The 13,868-nt window shown below is 39.4% G+C and overlaps 2 protein-coding genes across 3 annotated transcripts in view; one reads left to right on the plus strand and one right to left on the minus strand.

Annotated features, from left to right (window-relative positions):
• Positions 1-13,868, minus strand: part of MGP (matrix Gla protein) — an 836,939-nt gene that overhangs the window by 633,837 nt on the left and 189,234 nt on the right. The window lies entirely within an intron of this gene.
• The window catches only part of PTPRO (protein tyrosine phosphatase receptor type O), a 272,722-nt gene that overhangs the window by 175,461 nt on the left and 83,393 nt on the right, over positions 1-13,868 (plus strand). For both annotated transcript variants that reach the window (XM_050749472.1, XM_050749473.1), the window contains exons 6-8: positions 1,429-1,590; positions 6,076-6,272; positions 12,954-13,074. In XM_050749472.1, coding sequence (XP_050605429.1) covers positions 1,429-1,590; positions 6,076-6,272; positions 12,954-13,074 — 480 coding nt within the window. The remainder of the gene's footprint in view (positions 1-1,428; positions 1,591-6,075; positions 6,273-12,953; positions 13,075-13,868) is intronic.

Raw genomic sequence — 13,868 nt, forward strand, 5'->3', positions numbered from 1 at the left:
ACACATTACTACTTTCCTCAAGAATATGAGGCTTGTGTCCTGCTAACCAGCTACTCTTGTTCCCTTTAGGGTATGTCCCTCTGGAACAAGCACCATAGTTTTCCAAAGAGAAGCTGATAGTAACATGGAAAATACACAGCTACTGACATTTCCATATAGCTACTATATTACATTTTGCATTGACTAACTCAGCATCTGAGATTCATTCTTTATAGCCCACTAACTTAGGAAAGTAGAGCCATGACTTTCAACAAGTTTGGGTCATGATACCTATCTCAATTGTTGTTTGGTAGATTTTTATGGTTATTTGTTGTTTGTTTAGTTTTTACAATAATATACTTCATTTTCCATTTTCTGGTCTAGTAGTTTGAGTGGCAGAGGTTATAATTTGTAAAAATTTGAAGTTACGATGATAGCCTTATTTTTAGGGTGAGAGTTTAAGGCCCATGTAGTCTCATATACTGACATATTGTTTACTCCTATTTTACTTAATAGCATGAGATACAACAAAAATCTGTGGATTCTTCTATACAAGATGATGCAGCATTCAACCATAACCAAATAACACATAAAATGAAAATTCTTAATTATTTGAGTCAAAAGTCATTTTCTTGGAATTGCCTACATTTTTTTAAAGTTTCCCTAATCGTCTTTTATTTTTCTGTTCCTAAATATGTTCCTATGGCAAATAGGATCTTGTCATTACAAAATTTTTTTATCGCCTCTTCTCATGAAGGTTCTATTATGCATTTATCTGACTACAGTGTCTTCTTTTGAAGGCTGTTGTAGTCACCAACTGATGATAATGACTTCAAATGAAGTAATAAGCAGCAGAGGATGGATGGACTGTGATGCAATGTGAAATAATTCTTTAAGAAGATTTGAAAGCAAATGGATGAAGGAAAAATATTACCATGATTATTATTTTTAAATTTTACTTTAAATTCTGGGGTACATCAGAAAATATATCTTAAAAAATGAGATGTATTTTAAATAAATGTTAAAGCACTTCTGAATGGTTAATACTACCACAAAGAACTTACAAGATATTTGATGCTGGTTATTTTTTAGCCCTTACCTCGTGATGAGGAAGCCAATAATTGTTATCTTTTCCTGACTATCTACTTCTATTTTGTAAACATAATTTTGTTGGGTAGGAGTACATAAAGATACACAGTGTAGACCCATCCCTAGTTTTATTGATTCGAATGCCATATTTGAGTTTTGTTATTTGGAAGGTTGTAAAAATATTGAACTCTTACTTATATTCTTTAATAGTACCTTTAGTTTAGAGGTGTAACTGAACTTGACAAAAGGAGGGAACATTTAAAATACCTAATTATTTTTTTTCATTAATTGACTTGTCTATACCCAGGGCCTTTCCAGGCGTCAATTCATATATCTTCTCTTTTTTTTTATATGATTTAGAGAACTTTACTGAATATTTGACGGTGGATGAAGAAGCACATGAATTTGTTGCAGAACTGAAGGAACCTGGGAAATATAAGTTATCTGTGACAACCTTTAGTTCCTCAGGATCTTGTGAAACTCGAAAAAGTCAGTCAGCAAAATCACTCAGCTTTTATATCAGTAAGTAACAAAGAGATCACTTTACACTTACTGGGGAGCTAGAACAATGGAACTGGTGAGATTATTGATGCTCAGATGTCAACTATTCACAAACCTTAGAGATGCGGAGAAGTCTTCAAGATCAGGAGAGGCTGAGATCCACAAGCTTTGGACAGCAGAGGAAATATATGCATATTTAATAGTAGCAATCCTATCCACGGGTTTAACTTGAGGATTCTTTTCACTATTGTGATAATTGAACATTTATTAAACTGACCTTCCACATTAGCCATAACAAACCCTCCAAGGATGTGGACATACAGTTTGGGAAATACGACATTTGCTTGAGGCCATAAGGAAATGACATTATAGGACTATGAAAAATCTCATTAGAGTATTGAGCTTGCGAAGCTCAAAAGAAAGACAAAGATTCAAGTACACCCAGGTGGTCTCCATAAAATTGGTGGAAAAAGCCATAGCTAGAGCAACCTAAAAGCCCAATGTCAAGTCCTAGGGTGGCCTCTACAAATTCCATAAGGGTCACAGCACAGCAAAAGCTAGCCTCTGAAGGTTGCACAAACAGTGCCAGCCTCTATAATGTGTTTAGCTAAACTGACTATGTTTACTGGAAGTATAGAGGTCAAAAATCAGTAACCTACCCTATCAGGAGTTATATGTGCCTCCGATCAGTAGAAAGAAAAACCAGAAGGCAAAGAATAAAAATTGCTTTCAGAAAAGGATAACCACCACATATCCTATTGCCATCTGGAAAGGCAAAATACCACCTTTCGTTCAAGAATGGATGAGAGCAAAAGAGGAGCTCAGTTTATGCAGCGGCTTAAAAATGTTAAAAATATCCCATAGAATATTTTTACTAAAAGAAAAACCAAAAATGTCACCTCTGGCCAAAGAAAGGCCTTAAAGATTTATCAGATGCATAGAAAAGGTATTCCCAACTGCCTTGTGTGTCTTTCAAGTATTAGAGACCTTGGACATGTGATTACTTAAGAAAGAGAACAAAGTTGAGTATTTCATTCTTTCCATAAGACTAAAAATGCCTCACTGAACAAATGGTCTCTTTCTGCACCAGTACAGATCCACTGCCCATGTGAACAGCCTCCACGGAAACTCCGCGACAATTCTGGTCTTTCTGACTTCTCTTCTCCGAATTCCTATTCCGTCTCATAGTACACAGCACAAAACACAGAACTTATTAGTGTGTGGTATTTTTCTAGATTTATTTTAGGTGCATCTTGCTTCTCATGTCAAATTGTAAAATCCTAGGCTGGAGTTATACCGTTTGCATATTTATTCATTCTCTTGTACATTCAAGAAATATTTATGGAACCACTTGTATCTTTCATGTGCTCTGCTCTATTCTTAGAGTATCTAAAGTGACTAGTGCCATTGAGGACATGTCGGAATTGCTCAAAAATGTGATTACTTTAAAGAGATGCATCTTAATATTTATCTAGAAAAATACGGGTTCCCAGAAGTTTTGTTTTTTCTCTGTTGCTAAAAGAATGACTTTTTTAAGTGCTTAGGAGATTCTGTTCTATGGTAATGAGTTATTCAGATGTACTGCATATACTTCTTTGGTTTAAAAAATGGATACCACATATATAAATACACCTAACTGGGTAAATGAGCAACAAATTAGGGTGGCTCACGTTTGCTCAGCATAATGTAGTCACACACCAGCTAAAGTATATTTGCAACCCATTTTTCCTGACCAAACTGTTTCACATATTCTGGTATTGAGCTGTTACATTACAATTTATTATATGTTTATGTTGTTGCATTATAATTTACATTTATGTAGCTTTGAAGGCCTTCCCAGAGATGAGAATTCAGGTAGGAATTTGTACTAGTCTGCCAGCAGCCTTATGAAGGGAACACTTTCATTACCCCCATTTTTCACATTAAAAAACAAACTGAATCGCAGAAAGTTCAGTGACTTCCCCAAGTGTCAAAATTAAGATTAGAACTCAGGAGTATTTGATAACAAAATCCATTTTCATTTAGCCTGCAATGACCCAATTCCTCAGGTTGATTATCAGGTCCGTCATAAGGTAAAACTATTAAATAACTGAATTTGTTTTGCTTCCTTCAACCTTTACCCTCTGTGCCCCCACTACACTAGTACTCTTCAGAACAGTAGTAACACTTCACGTTTATGTAGTTCGCTAACACATATTATCTCATTTGATCCCAGCAGCAACTTTATGAGGTAAATTAATCAGATTGTCACAAAGCACTAACTCAGGAGACAGGAGGTCTGGGTTGGGTCAGAAGCACTTACTAGCTCTGTAACTTCAGGCAGCTTGTTTATATCTCTGCGCCTCAGTTTCCTCATCAGCAAATGTATTAGTCCGTTTTCACACTGCTATAAAGTACTACTTGAGACTGAGTAATTTATAAAGGAAAGAGGTTTAATTGACTCACAGTTCAGCATGGCAGGAAGGTCTCAGGAAACTTACAATCATGGCAGAAGGCGAAGGGGAAGCAAGAACCTTCTTCGCAGGGTGGCAGGACAGAGAGAGAGAGAGCAGGGGAAACCGCCTCTTTTAAACCATCAGATCTCGTGAGAACTCTCTCATTATCTTGAGAACAGCATGGGGGAAACCGCCTCCATGATCTAATTATCTCCCATCAGGTCCCTCCCTCGATAAGTGGGGATTACAATTCGAGATGATATTTGGGTGGGGACAGAGCCAAATCATATCAGCAAAATAAGGCAGTGGGTCTCTAAAGTTCTGCTCTGTTCTAATATTCCATGATTTATCCATTTAACAGATGCAATGACTGAGATTCAGAGACGTTAACTCATTTGTCCAAAGTTGCACCATTAATAAGGACCAAACTGAGTCTTAGTGCAATTATCCTGTCTCCAAATTTTTACTATTTCATAGTGCTCCAGGAAGTCTCATGCAGGGTTGAGAGCATGGATTTTGGAATCGGACTTCCTGTGTGTGAATCCTAGTTCGACTTACCCTATCTCTGCCTCAGTTTTCGCATCTGACAAGTGAGATTTAATAAAAGTACTTATCTCATTGGCTTGTTATAAAAGTTAAAGGGGCCAGGCACCGTGGCTCACACCTGTAACCCCAGCACTTTGGGAAGCCAAGGCAGGCGGATCACCTGAGGTCAGGAGTTCGAGACTAGCCTGGCCAAATGGTGAAACCCTCTCTCTACTAAAAGTACAAATATTAGCCAGGCGTGGTGGTGGGCACCTGTAATCCCAGCTACCTGGGAGGCTGAGGCAGGAGAATCGCTTGAACCCAGTAGGTGGAGGTTGCAGTGAGCCAAGATAAGGCTGCGCTCCAGCCTGGGTGACAGAGTGACACTCCATCTCAAAATAAATAAACAAATAAATAAGTAAATAAATATAAGTTAAAGGAATGAAATACATAACACATATAAACTTGAAGTTTATATGCTAAAAAACAGTTTATATGCTGAAAAGCAGTTTATATGTGAGCATCCGTGTTTTAAGCTCAACCACTATTGTGATGTCCTAGACATCTTCCCAAGAGAACTACGGTAGCATCCTTGTGTCTGTGATGCTACTGACCTGCCAGGAACAAATATATAAATATATAACGGATTCCATATCTCTTTACTATAATTAATATCATTTTTTATCATTTCCCTTGCACCATTTACACCGAACCTTAGTCTGTCCTCCCCAGTAGAGCCACGTGCTCCTTTTCCTCTCCTAGGTCTCAGCCTAGGAATACAGTATTAAATTAAGGAGCTGAGAAATGCATCCTAAGCAAATAAATGGAAGTTTCACATTTGCGTTTCAGCAGGGAATTTCCGTAGATAATAATCACCTTAACATGTCTTGAGTCCTTACTAGGTGGCAGGCACTGTGTTAAGAACCACTTTATGAACATATGAGAACAAAGCTAAGGATGGGCACTTCTATGGAGATATTTTATGATAAGGATCCTGTTGTGTTCTTCAAATTATCACCCAGGTTTCAGCCAGCTTCTTTAATGGAGCCAGCCTGTTGCGTGTTTCTTCTCTAATAGAGTCACAGCCTGCCTTTTTGTTCTCACTGTTGCCAAATTCAAATGTTTTCACATGATAGTAGTCTAGGCTGATTTGGATCTCGAAGTAATTATTCCTAGAGACCAAAGATCCTAGTAGCAAAGGAATTATAAGCCCTGATGAAATGCCACCCTGCCACGCTCACTCTTTGTTAAAAGAGAAGTAAATTTTCTCTGGTAAAGAATTTACCAGAATACTCTCACATGCACACGACGATTGAAGTGGCGCTTTCGTTTCTGCTGTTATTGCTGAGGCTGCTGTTTAGGTGAGGTCAAGGTGTAGAGGGTTGCAGCTGGGCAGAGGACCTGAAGAGTTGCCAGTCTGACCACCAATCTGACTTTGAATCTCATTGTAAGGGCGAAAAGAAAACATGATTTTTTTAAACCAGAATCTTTTATCTTAATCAGTGCAATGTGCAGCCTCCCCTGTGTTCCAATTTGAAATGTGCAGGTCCTTCAGGAGAGTGGATTGAAGAACTGACCGAGAAGCCCCAGCACGTGAGTGTCCACGTTTTAAGCTCAACCACTGCCTTGATGTCCTGGACATCTTCCCAAGAGAACTACAACAGCACCATTGTGTCTGTGGTGTCGCTGACCTGCCAGAAACAAAAGGAAAGCCAGAGGCTTGAAAAACAGTACTGCACTCAGGTAAAGGAGAGAAAATGAGGATGGGCTCGCCAGTCCCACCTAAGCACAGCCTTACAGGGCAATGCCAAGGAGGCAATTGCAGGAAGCCATGCTGAGGTCTGCTGGGATGGGTGTGTTGTATGAGTGTTCCCAAGAGCCAGAGGGGCCAGAAATGAGTGGGAATGGCTTTTCCATGGCACTGTCATCTCCCTTTCTCTTCATAGGAGGGTCATGTTCCTTTCTCTTTCATTCCTTATTCAAAAGAATTTGCTGAGCACCTATGATGTGCCAGGTACTAAGATAGATGTTAGAAATTTTTAAACATCCTGCTCTTGCAGAGCTTATAATCTAGTGAGAACGATAGATAAGTGAACCTATAATGACTGCGCTGTATAGAATAAGGCCTCAGCTTAAAATGAATGATGAGAGTCCAGAGGAGTTCACAGAAGAAGGAGCTGAGCATGAGTAACATGGATGAACGGGAAAGAGGATTTGGAAACTGGTTGGAGAAAACATCGCAGAGGAGACAACCAAGCAGAGGGTTGGAGGGTTTTTTGTTTGTTTGTTTTACTTTTTTCCATTCCTTTAATTTTCATTTTTACTGTAAAAGTAACATATTCTTGTTAAAAAAAAAAATTAAAAAAAAAACTTAAAAACGTAAAGAATATAAAGTAGGCTGGGCACGGTGGCTCACGTCTGTAATCCCAGCACTTCAGGAGGCCGAGGCGGGTGGATCACCTGAGGTCAGGAGTTCAAGACCAGCCTGGCCAACATGGTGAAACCTCGTCTCCACTAAAAATACAAAAATTAGCCAGGCGTAGTGGCACATGCCTGTAATCCCAGCTGCTCGGGAAGCTGAGGCAGGAGAATTGCTTGAACCTGGGAGGTGGGGGTTGCAGTGAGCTGAGATGTCGCCACTGCACTCCAGCCTGGGCGACAAAGCAAGACTCGGTCTCGAAAATAAATAAATAAATAATATAAAGTAAAAAAACTACCCCATCAGCAGTGACAACTGAAAAGAGCTTTGAAGAATATATGTCAGCTGTGCACAGACGAGAGCGAGGGGCTGTGCAACTCAGTAGTCCTGTGAGTGGCTAGCAGAGGGAATGCACGTGCCAGACCAATCCTTAGTAAAACCGTGCGACTGGAGCCAAGTGGACCTTGCTCTCAGATGCCCTGAGAACCTGGGGCCCAGTCCTATTTTTCTAAATTCTGGCCTTATGTTTTTACACGGTCAAATTCGGTGGTTCTTGGTGTCTTACAAACATATTTTCTTCCCTAAAGGCAAAAGGAAAAAAATAGTTATCAATTCATGTGGAGTACATTGGAAATGTAATGTGCAGAAAAGATGTTTGCTGTATGAGAGCTGTTTGGGATGTTTCCATTCCTCCCAGGAAAATTAAGCATTTAATGAAATTCAAACAATGATAAATTGTAAATTGATAAGATGAATTCAGGAATCGTGTTCTTTGAAGCACTAGAAAGCCATAGAATGCTGAGATAAGCCCTTACTTGAGAATGAGGCGTCCCTTGAGTTGAATTAAATTAAGGAATAAATATGCTAAACCCATTAACTAGTAATCACAGTTCATTGTGTAACTTATTAGCTTCCTTTCCTGAGTGTACCCAAGATGACTGACTCATTACATTGACAGAAAAACAGGTTTTCCCCTACAGACCTTGACCTAGAACTCAACTGCTTCAAGGTAGATTTCTCCCCTTGCCCTACCTAATGTACACATTATATATCTTTCACATAAGATTACAAAGGTTAAAGGAAGAGATAGATATTGTAAATTATCAATGAGCCAGAAAAGACCAGTCCAAATGTACTTTTACAATATCTTCTCAAAATGCAAATAGGAAAACAGAACATGAAATGTCCTATTCAGCATTATAAGCAAGAAGACTAATATTTAAAGGGGAGAACAGAAATGAGACCACCATGCTAGGCATCATGTCAATTACCACAAGAACTTTTTGAGATTTGTATAATATCATACCACTGTAGTCCATTATGCTACTAAATAAATGTGTAGAAAAGCACCAATGGAAAGACCACATAAAGTGGAAATAAGACCATCTCAGACTCAAAGGAACCTACACTATCATCTAGTTCAACCCTATTATTTAAGAGTCTATCATATACAGGTGCAGTGGCTCACGCCTATAATCCCAGCACTTTGGGAAGCTAAGGTGGGCAGATCACTTGAGCTCAGAAGTTCAAGACAGCCTGGGCAACATAGAGAAACCCTGTTTCCACAAAAAAAAAAAAAAAAAAAAAAATTGTCTATCATATACTTATTTTGACTTCTATGCTCTCTAGTACATTTTTCTCCTTATTCCTTTAGTTGAGGAGGAATAGAATAGAACTGGTATCCAATTGGAAAGACATTGGACTCAACTAAATTCTCAGGAATGAGGACTAAGACAGTCAGGAAAAATATTAGGATGCTAAATGAGTGGAAATTAAGGGGGAGTGGAGTGTGGAATTATTTTGTAAAAAATAAAACACATTACTTAACATGCAGAATGCAGAGGCATTCCACTTTTCCTCCTCCAACACACACCCAAGGAGGTCCAGGCTAAATAAAAAGGCATGGAGAAACATAGAAGTGTACATATAGGTTAGCAGCTCAGTAAATATTCAGAAATTGGGGAGGATGGAAACTAGTGTTTATAACTTATTACCAAGTCAGGTAATCTGTAATCCAATTACCCTTTTGTCATTTTTTAAATAATATGATGTATGTGCCCATAGCTACTTCTTATTCTTGTTTGTTTGTTTCTTTGTGTGTTTTTTATGAGACGGAGTCTCGCTCTGTTGCCAGTCTGGAGTGTGGAGTGCAAAGTCACGATCTTGGCTCACTGCAACCTCCGCCTCCTGGGTTCAAGCGATTCTCCTGCCTCAGCCTCCCAATTAGCTGGGACTACAGGTGCATGCCACCACGCCCAGCTAATTTTTGTATTTTTAGTTGAGACGGGGTTTCACCATGTTGATCAGGATGTTCTCAATCTCTTGACCTCATGATCCGCCCACCTCAGCCTTCCAAAGTGGTGGGATTACAGGTGTGAGCCACCGTGCCCGGTTATAATGGCATATTTAAACAGCTATGATTCCAGATAGTCCTTTGAATAGTTAGAATCAACTATTACCTAAAATATTATCAAAAGAAAGGAACCTTAACATCACCCTGAAACAATCTATACTCCTTATGTCCTTTATTATTCTAAACATTCTAAATAGGCAAAATGGGTGATTAATGAGCTAGGTCAGCATTTACACTTACAGTCAGATGTCTACAATGTGTTAAGTTTAAATGGAGCAATTTTTTTGGTTTTTTGGGGGTTTATTGAGATGGAGTCTTGCTCTGTCACCCAGGCTCGAGTGTAGTGGCGTAATCTCGGCTCACTGCAACCTCCACCTCCCAGTTGCAAGCAATTCTCTTGCCTCAGCCTCCCAAGGAGCTGGAACTACAGAAGTGAGCCACCAAGCCTCGCTAATTTTTGTGTTTTTAGTAGAGTCGGGGTTTCACCATGTTGGCCAGGCTGGTCTCGAATTCTCAACCTCAGGTGATCTATCCGCCTCGGCCTCCCAAAGTGCTGGGATTATAGGCATGAGCCACTGCACCCGGCCTGGAGCAATGTTGATAATATAACACATTATGTGGTTCAATAGCATATTATTTATGTATATATGTTAGAAGAAGGCCTAGAAGAATGCACATCAAAATATCAGGATTTGTGGGAGAACAAACATGACTTCCAATTTACTTCATTTGTTCTTTTATTGGGTGAGCAATTTTTACAATAAGCATATATGTTTTATCATATAAAGTATATTTTAAATAAATAAAATAATACTGCTTAGTTGTGGATAATATGCGTCTTCTTATCATAGTTTGTCTCTTTAGAAAATTCTCTATCAGGCCAGGCATGGCAGTTCATGCCTATAATCCCAGCACTTTGGGAGGTCAAGACAGGAGAGGCGCTTGAGACTAGGAGTTTGAGACCAGCCTGGCCAACATAATGAAACCCTGTCTCTACTAGAAACACAAAAATAAGCTGAGCATGATGGCGCACACCTGTAATTCCAGCTACTTGGGTAGCTGAAGCATAAGAATCGCTTGAACCCAGGAGGCAGAGGTTGCAGTGAGCCAAGATCGTGCCACTGCACTCCAGCTTGGGCAACAGAGTGACAGAGCAAGACTCTGTCTCAAAAAGAAAGAAAAGAGAAGAAAGAAAGAGAGAAAGAGAGGAAGAAAGGAAAGAAAGAAAAAAAGAAAGAGTGAGAGAAAGAAAGAAAAGAAAGAGAAAGAAAGAAAGAAAAGAAAGAAAGAGAAAGAAAAAAGAAAGAAAGAAAGAGAGAAAGAAAAGAAAAGAAAAGAAAAGAAAAGAGAGAGAAAGACGAAAGGAGGAAGGGAGGGAGGGAGATAGGGAGGGAGGCAAGAAGGAAGGAAGGAAGGAAGGAAGGAAGGAAGGAAGGAAGGAAGGAAGGAAGGAAGGAAGGAAGGAAGGAAGGGAGGGAAATTCTCTATCAGATGAAGAGATCTAGTTGACTAAATCTGCCTATATGGCTTCCAGCACAATGAAAAATCTAAAAGTTGTGCAAGAAACCCTGATATGAAAGAGTATAAATAGGAAAGAAAGAATGAAAATGCCAATTTATTAATTCAATGTAATCTTATTTTGTTCAAGCCAGCGGAAAGTAAATTTTGGTATACGGCTCCTTTTACTTACATGTAGAGCAAGTTGTACCAATTCAGATTACATAATTTCTACTGTGTATAATCAGTTTCCAGGGTGGAAAGGTTTAAAATTCAAATCATATCACCAGTTCTATATTAATCCTTAAAATCTTAATGAGACTCCAAAAAACACCTTACAGCATAGATAAGCTGTAAACAACATTGTTCTCCATTGAATTCATGTTCCTTCTTGGAGCAATTCCACAATTTTATGTATCCTAGAGGTCAAAAAGTTAATAAGATGAATAAAGGTTAGTATTTATTGATACTCGGTTTAAACATTCTCAAACTCTATGAGGTGTATAATTTTATTACCTATATTTTAGCAACGAAGTAACCAAGGCAAGAATTTTCAATAAATTATAAAGCACAAATAAACCCCCATGCTAATAATGAGCAGAGTCAGGATTTGATTCCAGGTAGTCCAAAAAAAGAACCTGTGTTCTTTCCACCAAGCAATACTGTCTTAAATATTAGACACTGAAGGCCAAAGCAGCACCTTAACCTTTTAGTTGAATTATCAATTATTGTGCGTGCCAACATTCAACTTTAATAAATGCATTTTATTCATCTATATGTTCTCACTGTTTTTCTCTATATGGTATTTGTTATGTATCCAAATTTTTTTTAAAAGAGCAGGGCTAGGTGTGGTGGCTCACGCCTGTAATCCTAGCACTCTAGGAGGCCCAGGTGGGCAGATCACCTCATGTCAAGAGTTCAAGACCAGCCTGGCTGACATGGTGAAACCCTGTCTCCACTAAAAATACAAAAATTAGCTGGGCGTGGTAGTGCGCAACTGTAATCACAGCTACTCAGGAGCCTGAGTCAGGAGAATCGCTTGAACCTGGGAGGTGGAGGTTGCAGTGAGCTGAGATCGCACCACTTCACTCTAGCCTGGGCGACAGAGTAAGACTCCGTCTCAAGAAAAAAAAAAAAAAAAGAACAGTAAAGAAAGTCTCATCTAAATGAGAAGTGTCCTCTACAGTATTATTTTAGGGGGCTACAACAGCCTGGCAGGGTGCTTACCAGGATATCTCGATGCTTAGCACAGTGACCTGCCCATAGTGTAGATTACAGATCCCAGCACTAGGCTTCCAGTCCCAACACTGCATCTAAATATATGACCTTGGCCATTCTCTGGCTTTACTACATTTATTAAATGAGCACTTTGGACTAGGTCATCTCTAAGGTCATTTCCATTTCTTCCTTTTTTTTTTTTTTTTTTTTTTTTTTTTTTGAGAGCTTGTTTCACTCTGTTTCCCAGGCTGGAGTGCAATGGCACAATCTTGGCTCACTGCAACCTCCGCCTCCTGGGTTCAAGCAATTCTCCTACTCCAGTCTCCTGAGTAGCTGAGATTACAGGCACCCGCCACCATGCCCGGCTAATTTTCTTTGTATTTTAGTAGAGACAGGGTTTCACCATGTTCGTCAGGCTGGTCTTGAACTCCTGACTTCAAATGATCCGCCTGCCTTGGCCTCCCAAAGTGCTGGGATTACACACATGAGTAACTGTGCCCGGCGGTCATTTCCATTTCTATAATTAGATATTATATGCTTCTAAGTGACAAGAGACTAAAGACATTTCTGTACTGATATTTGCATGTAATCAGCTGACACTACAATTTAGAATGTCAAACTATCCTCATGATATTGCTGATTTGATTATGGTTAGAGGCTGATGTGTCTCTAGTGTGCATAGTTACAATTGACATTGATGGGTATAAAGCAGTTCACAGGGCTCAGAATAGAAAAAATTTCAATCTTCTAGGTTCCCTTCAAAGTTCACATAAACTATAAATCATCCTAATTTTGGAATCTGACAGCTTCAGTAAAGTCTTCTGGATTTCAAAGTCATCTGTGATTCCAAAAAGAGTCTCTGAATATTATTTCAGCCTCTGTGTAACATTCTGAAAGCCCAGCTCTAAATAAATCTTATCGGGTGTTTGGTTTAAAGGTGAACTCAAGCAAACCTGTTATTGAAAATCTGGTTCCTGGTGCCCAGTACCAGGTGGTAATATACCTAAGGAAAGGCCCTTTGATTGGACCACCTTCAGATCCTGTGACATTTGCTATTGGTAAGTTGCTGGCCAAAAGAAGAATGAGTGACCTATATATTAGGGTACTAACTGGAGGGGTGCAATATGCAAGCTCAAATCATTATCGTCGTATTTGGAAAGCCTATCTTAGTTCATCCAATATGCTACCGTCAGAGTAATACACAGCTAGAATTGTATATTTGGAAAACATTCTTAATATTTATTACTTGTGGAAAAACTCAGAGCCAAACATACTTTAGTTTTCAATGATTACACAACAAGAGTAAAGCTGTATGCCGTGGCACACACCTAAAGTTCCAGCTACTTGGGAGGCTGAGGTGGGAGGACTGCTTGAGCCCAGAAGTTGTTTGTTGTTGTTGTTGTTGTTGTTGTTTTTGAGACAAAGTCTCACTATGTCACCCAGGTTGGAATGCAGTAGTGCGATCTCAGCTCACTGCAACTTCCGCCTCCCAGGTTCAAGCGATTCTCCGGCCTCAGCCTCCTGAGCAGCTGGGACCACAGGCACGTGCCACCACACCGGGCTAATTTCTTGAATTTTTAGAAGAGACGGGGTTTCACCATGTTAGCCAGGATGGGCTCGATCTCCTGACCTCGCGATCTGCCCGTCTTGGCCTCCCAAAGTGCTGGGATTAGAGGCATGAGCCACCACATCTAGCCGAGCCCAGAAGTTTTAATCCAGCCTTGGTAACACAGCAGACCCTGTCTCAAAAAAAAAAAAAAAAAAAAAAGAGTAAGAAAATAGGAAAGAAAGAAAGAGAGAAAGAGAGAGAGAGAGAGAAAGAAAGAAAAAGAAAGAAAGAAAAGAAAGAGAA

The sequence above is a fragment of the Macaca thibetana genome, chromosome 11, assembly GCF_024542745.1.
Source record: "Macaca thibetana thibetana isolate TM-01 chromosome 11, ASM2454274v1, whole genome shotgun sequence".
Taxonomy (NCBI): domain Eukaryota; kingdom Metazoa; phylum Chordata; class Mammalia; order Primates; family Cercopithecidae; genus Macaca; species Macaca thibetana.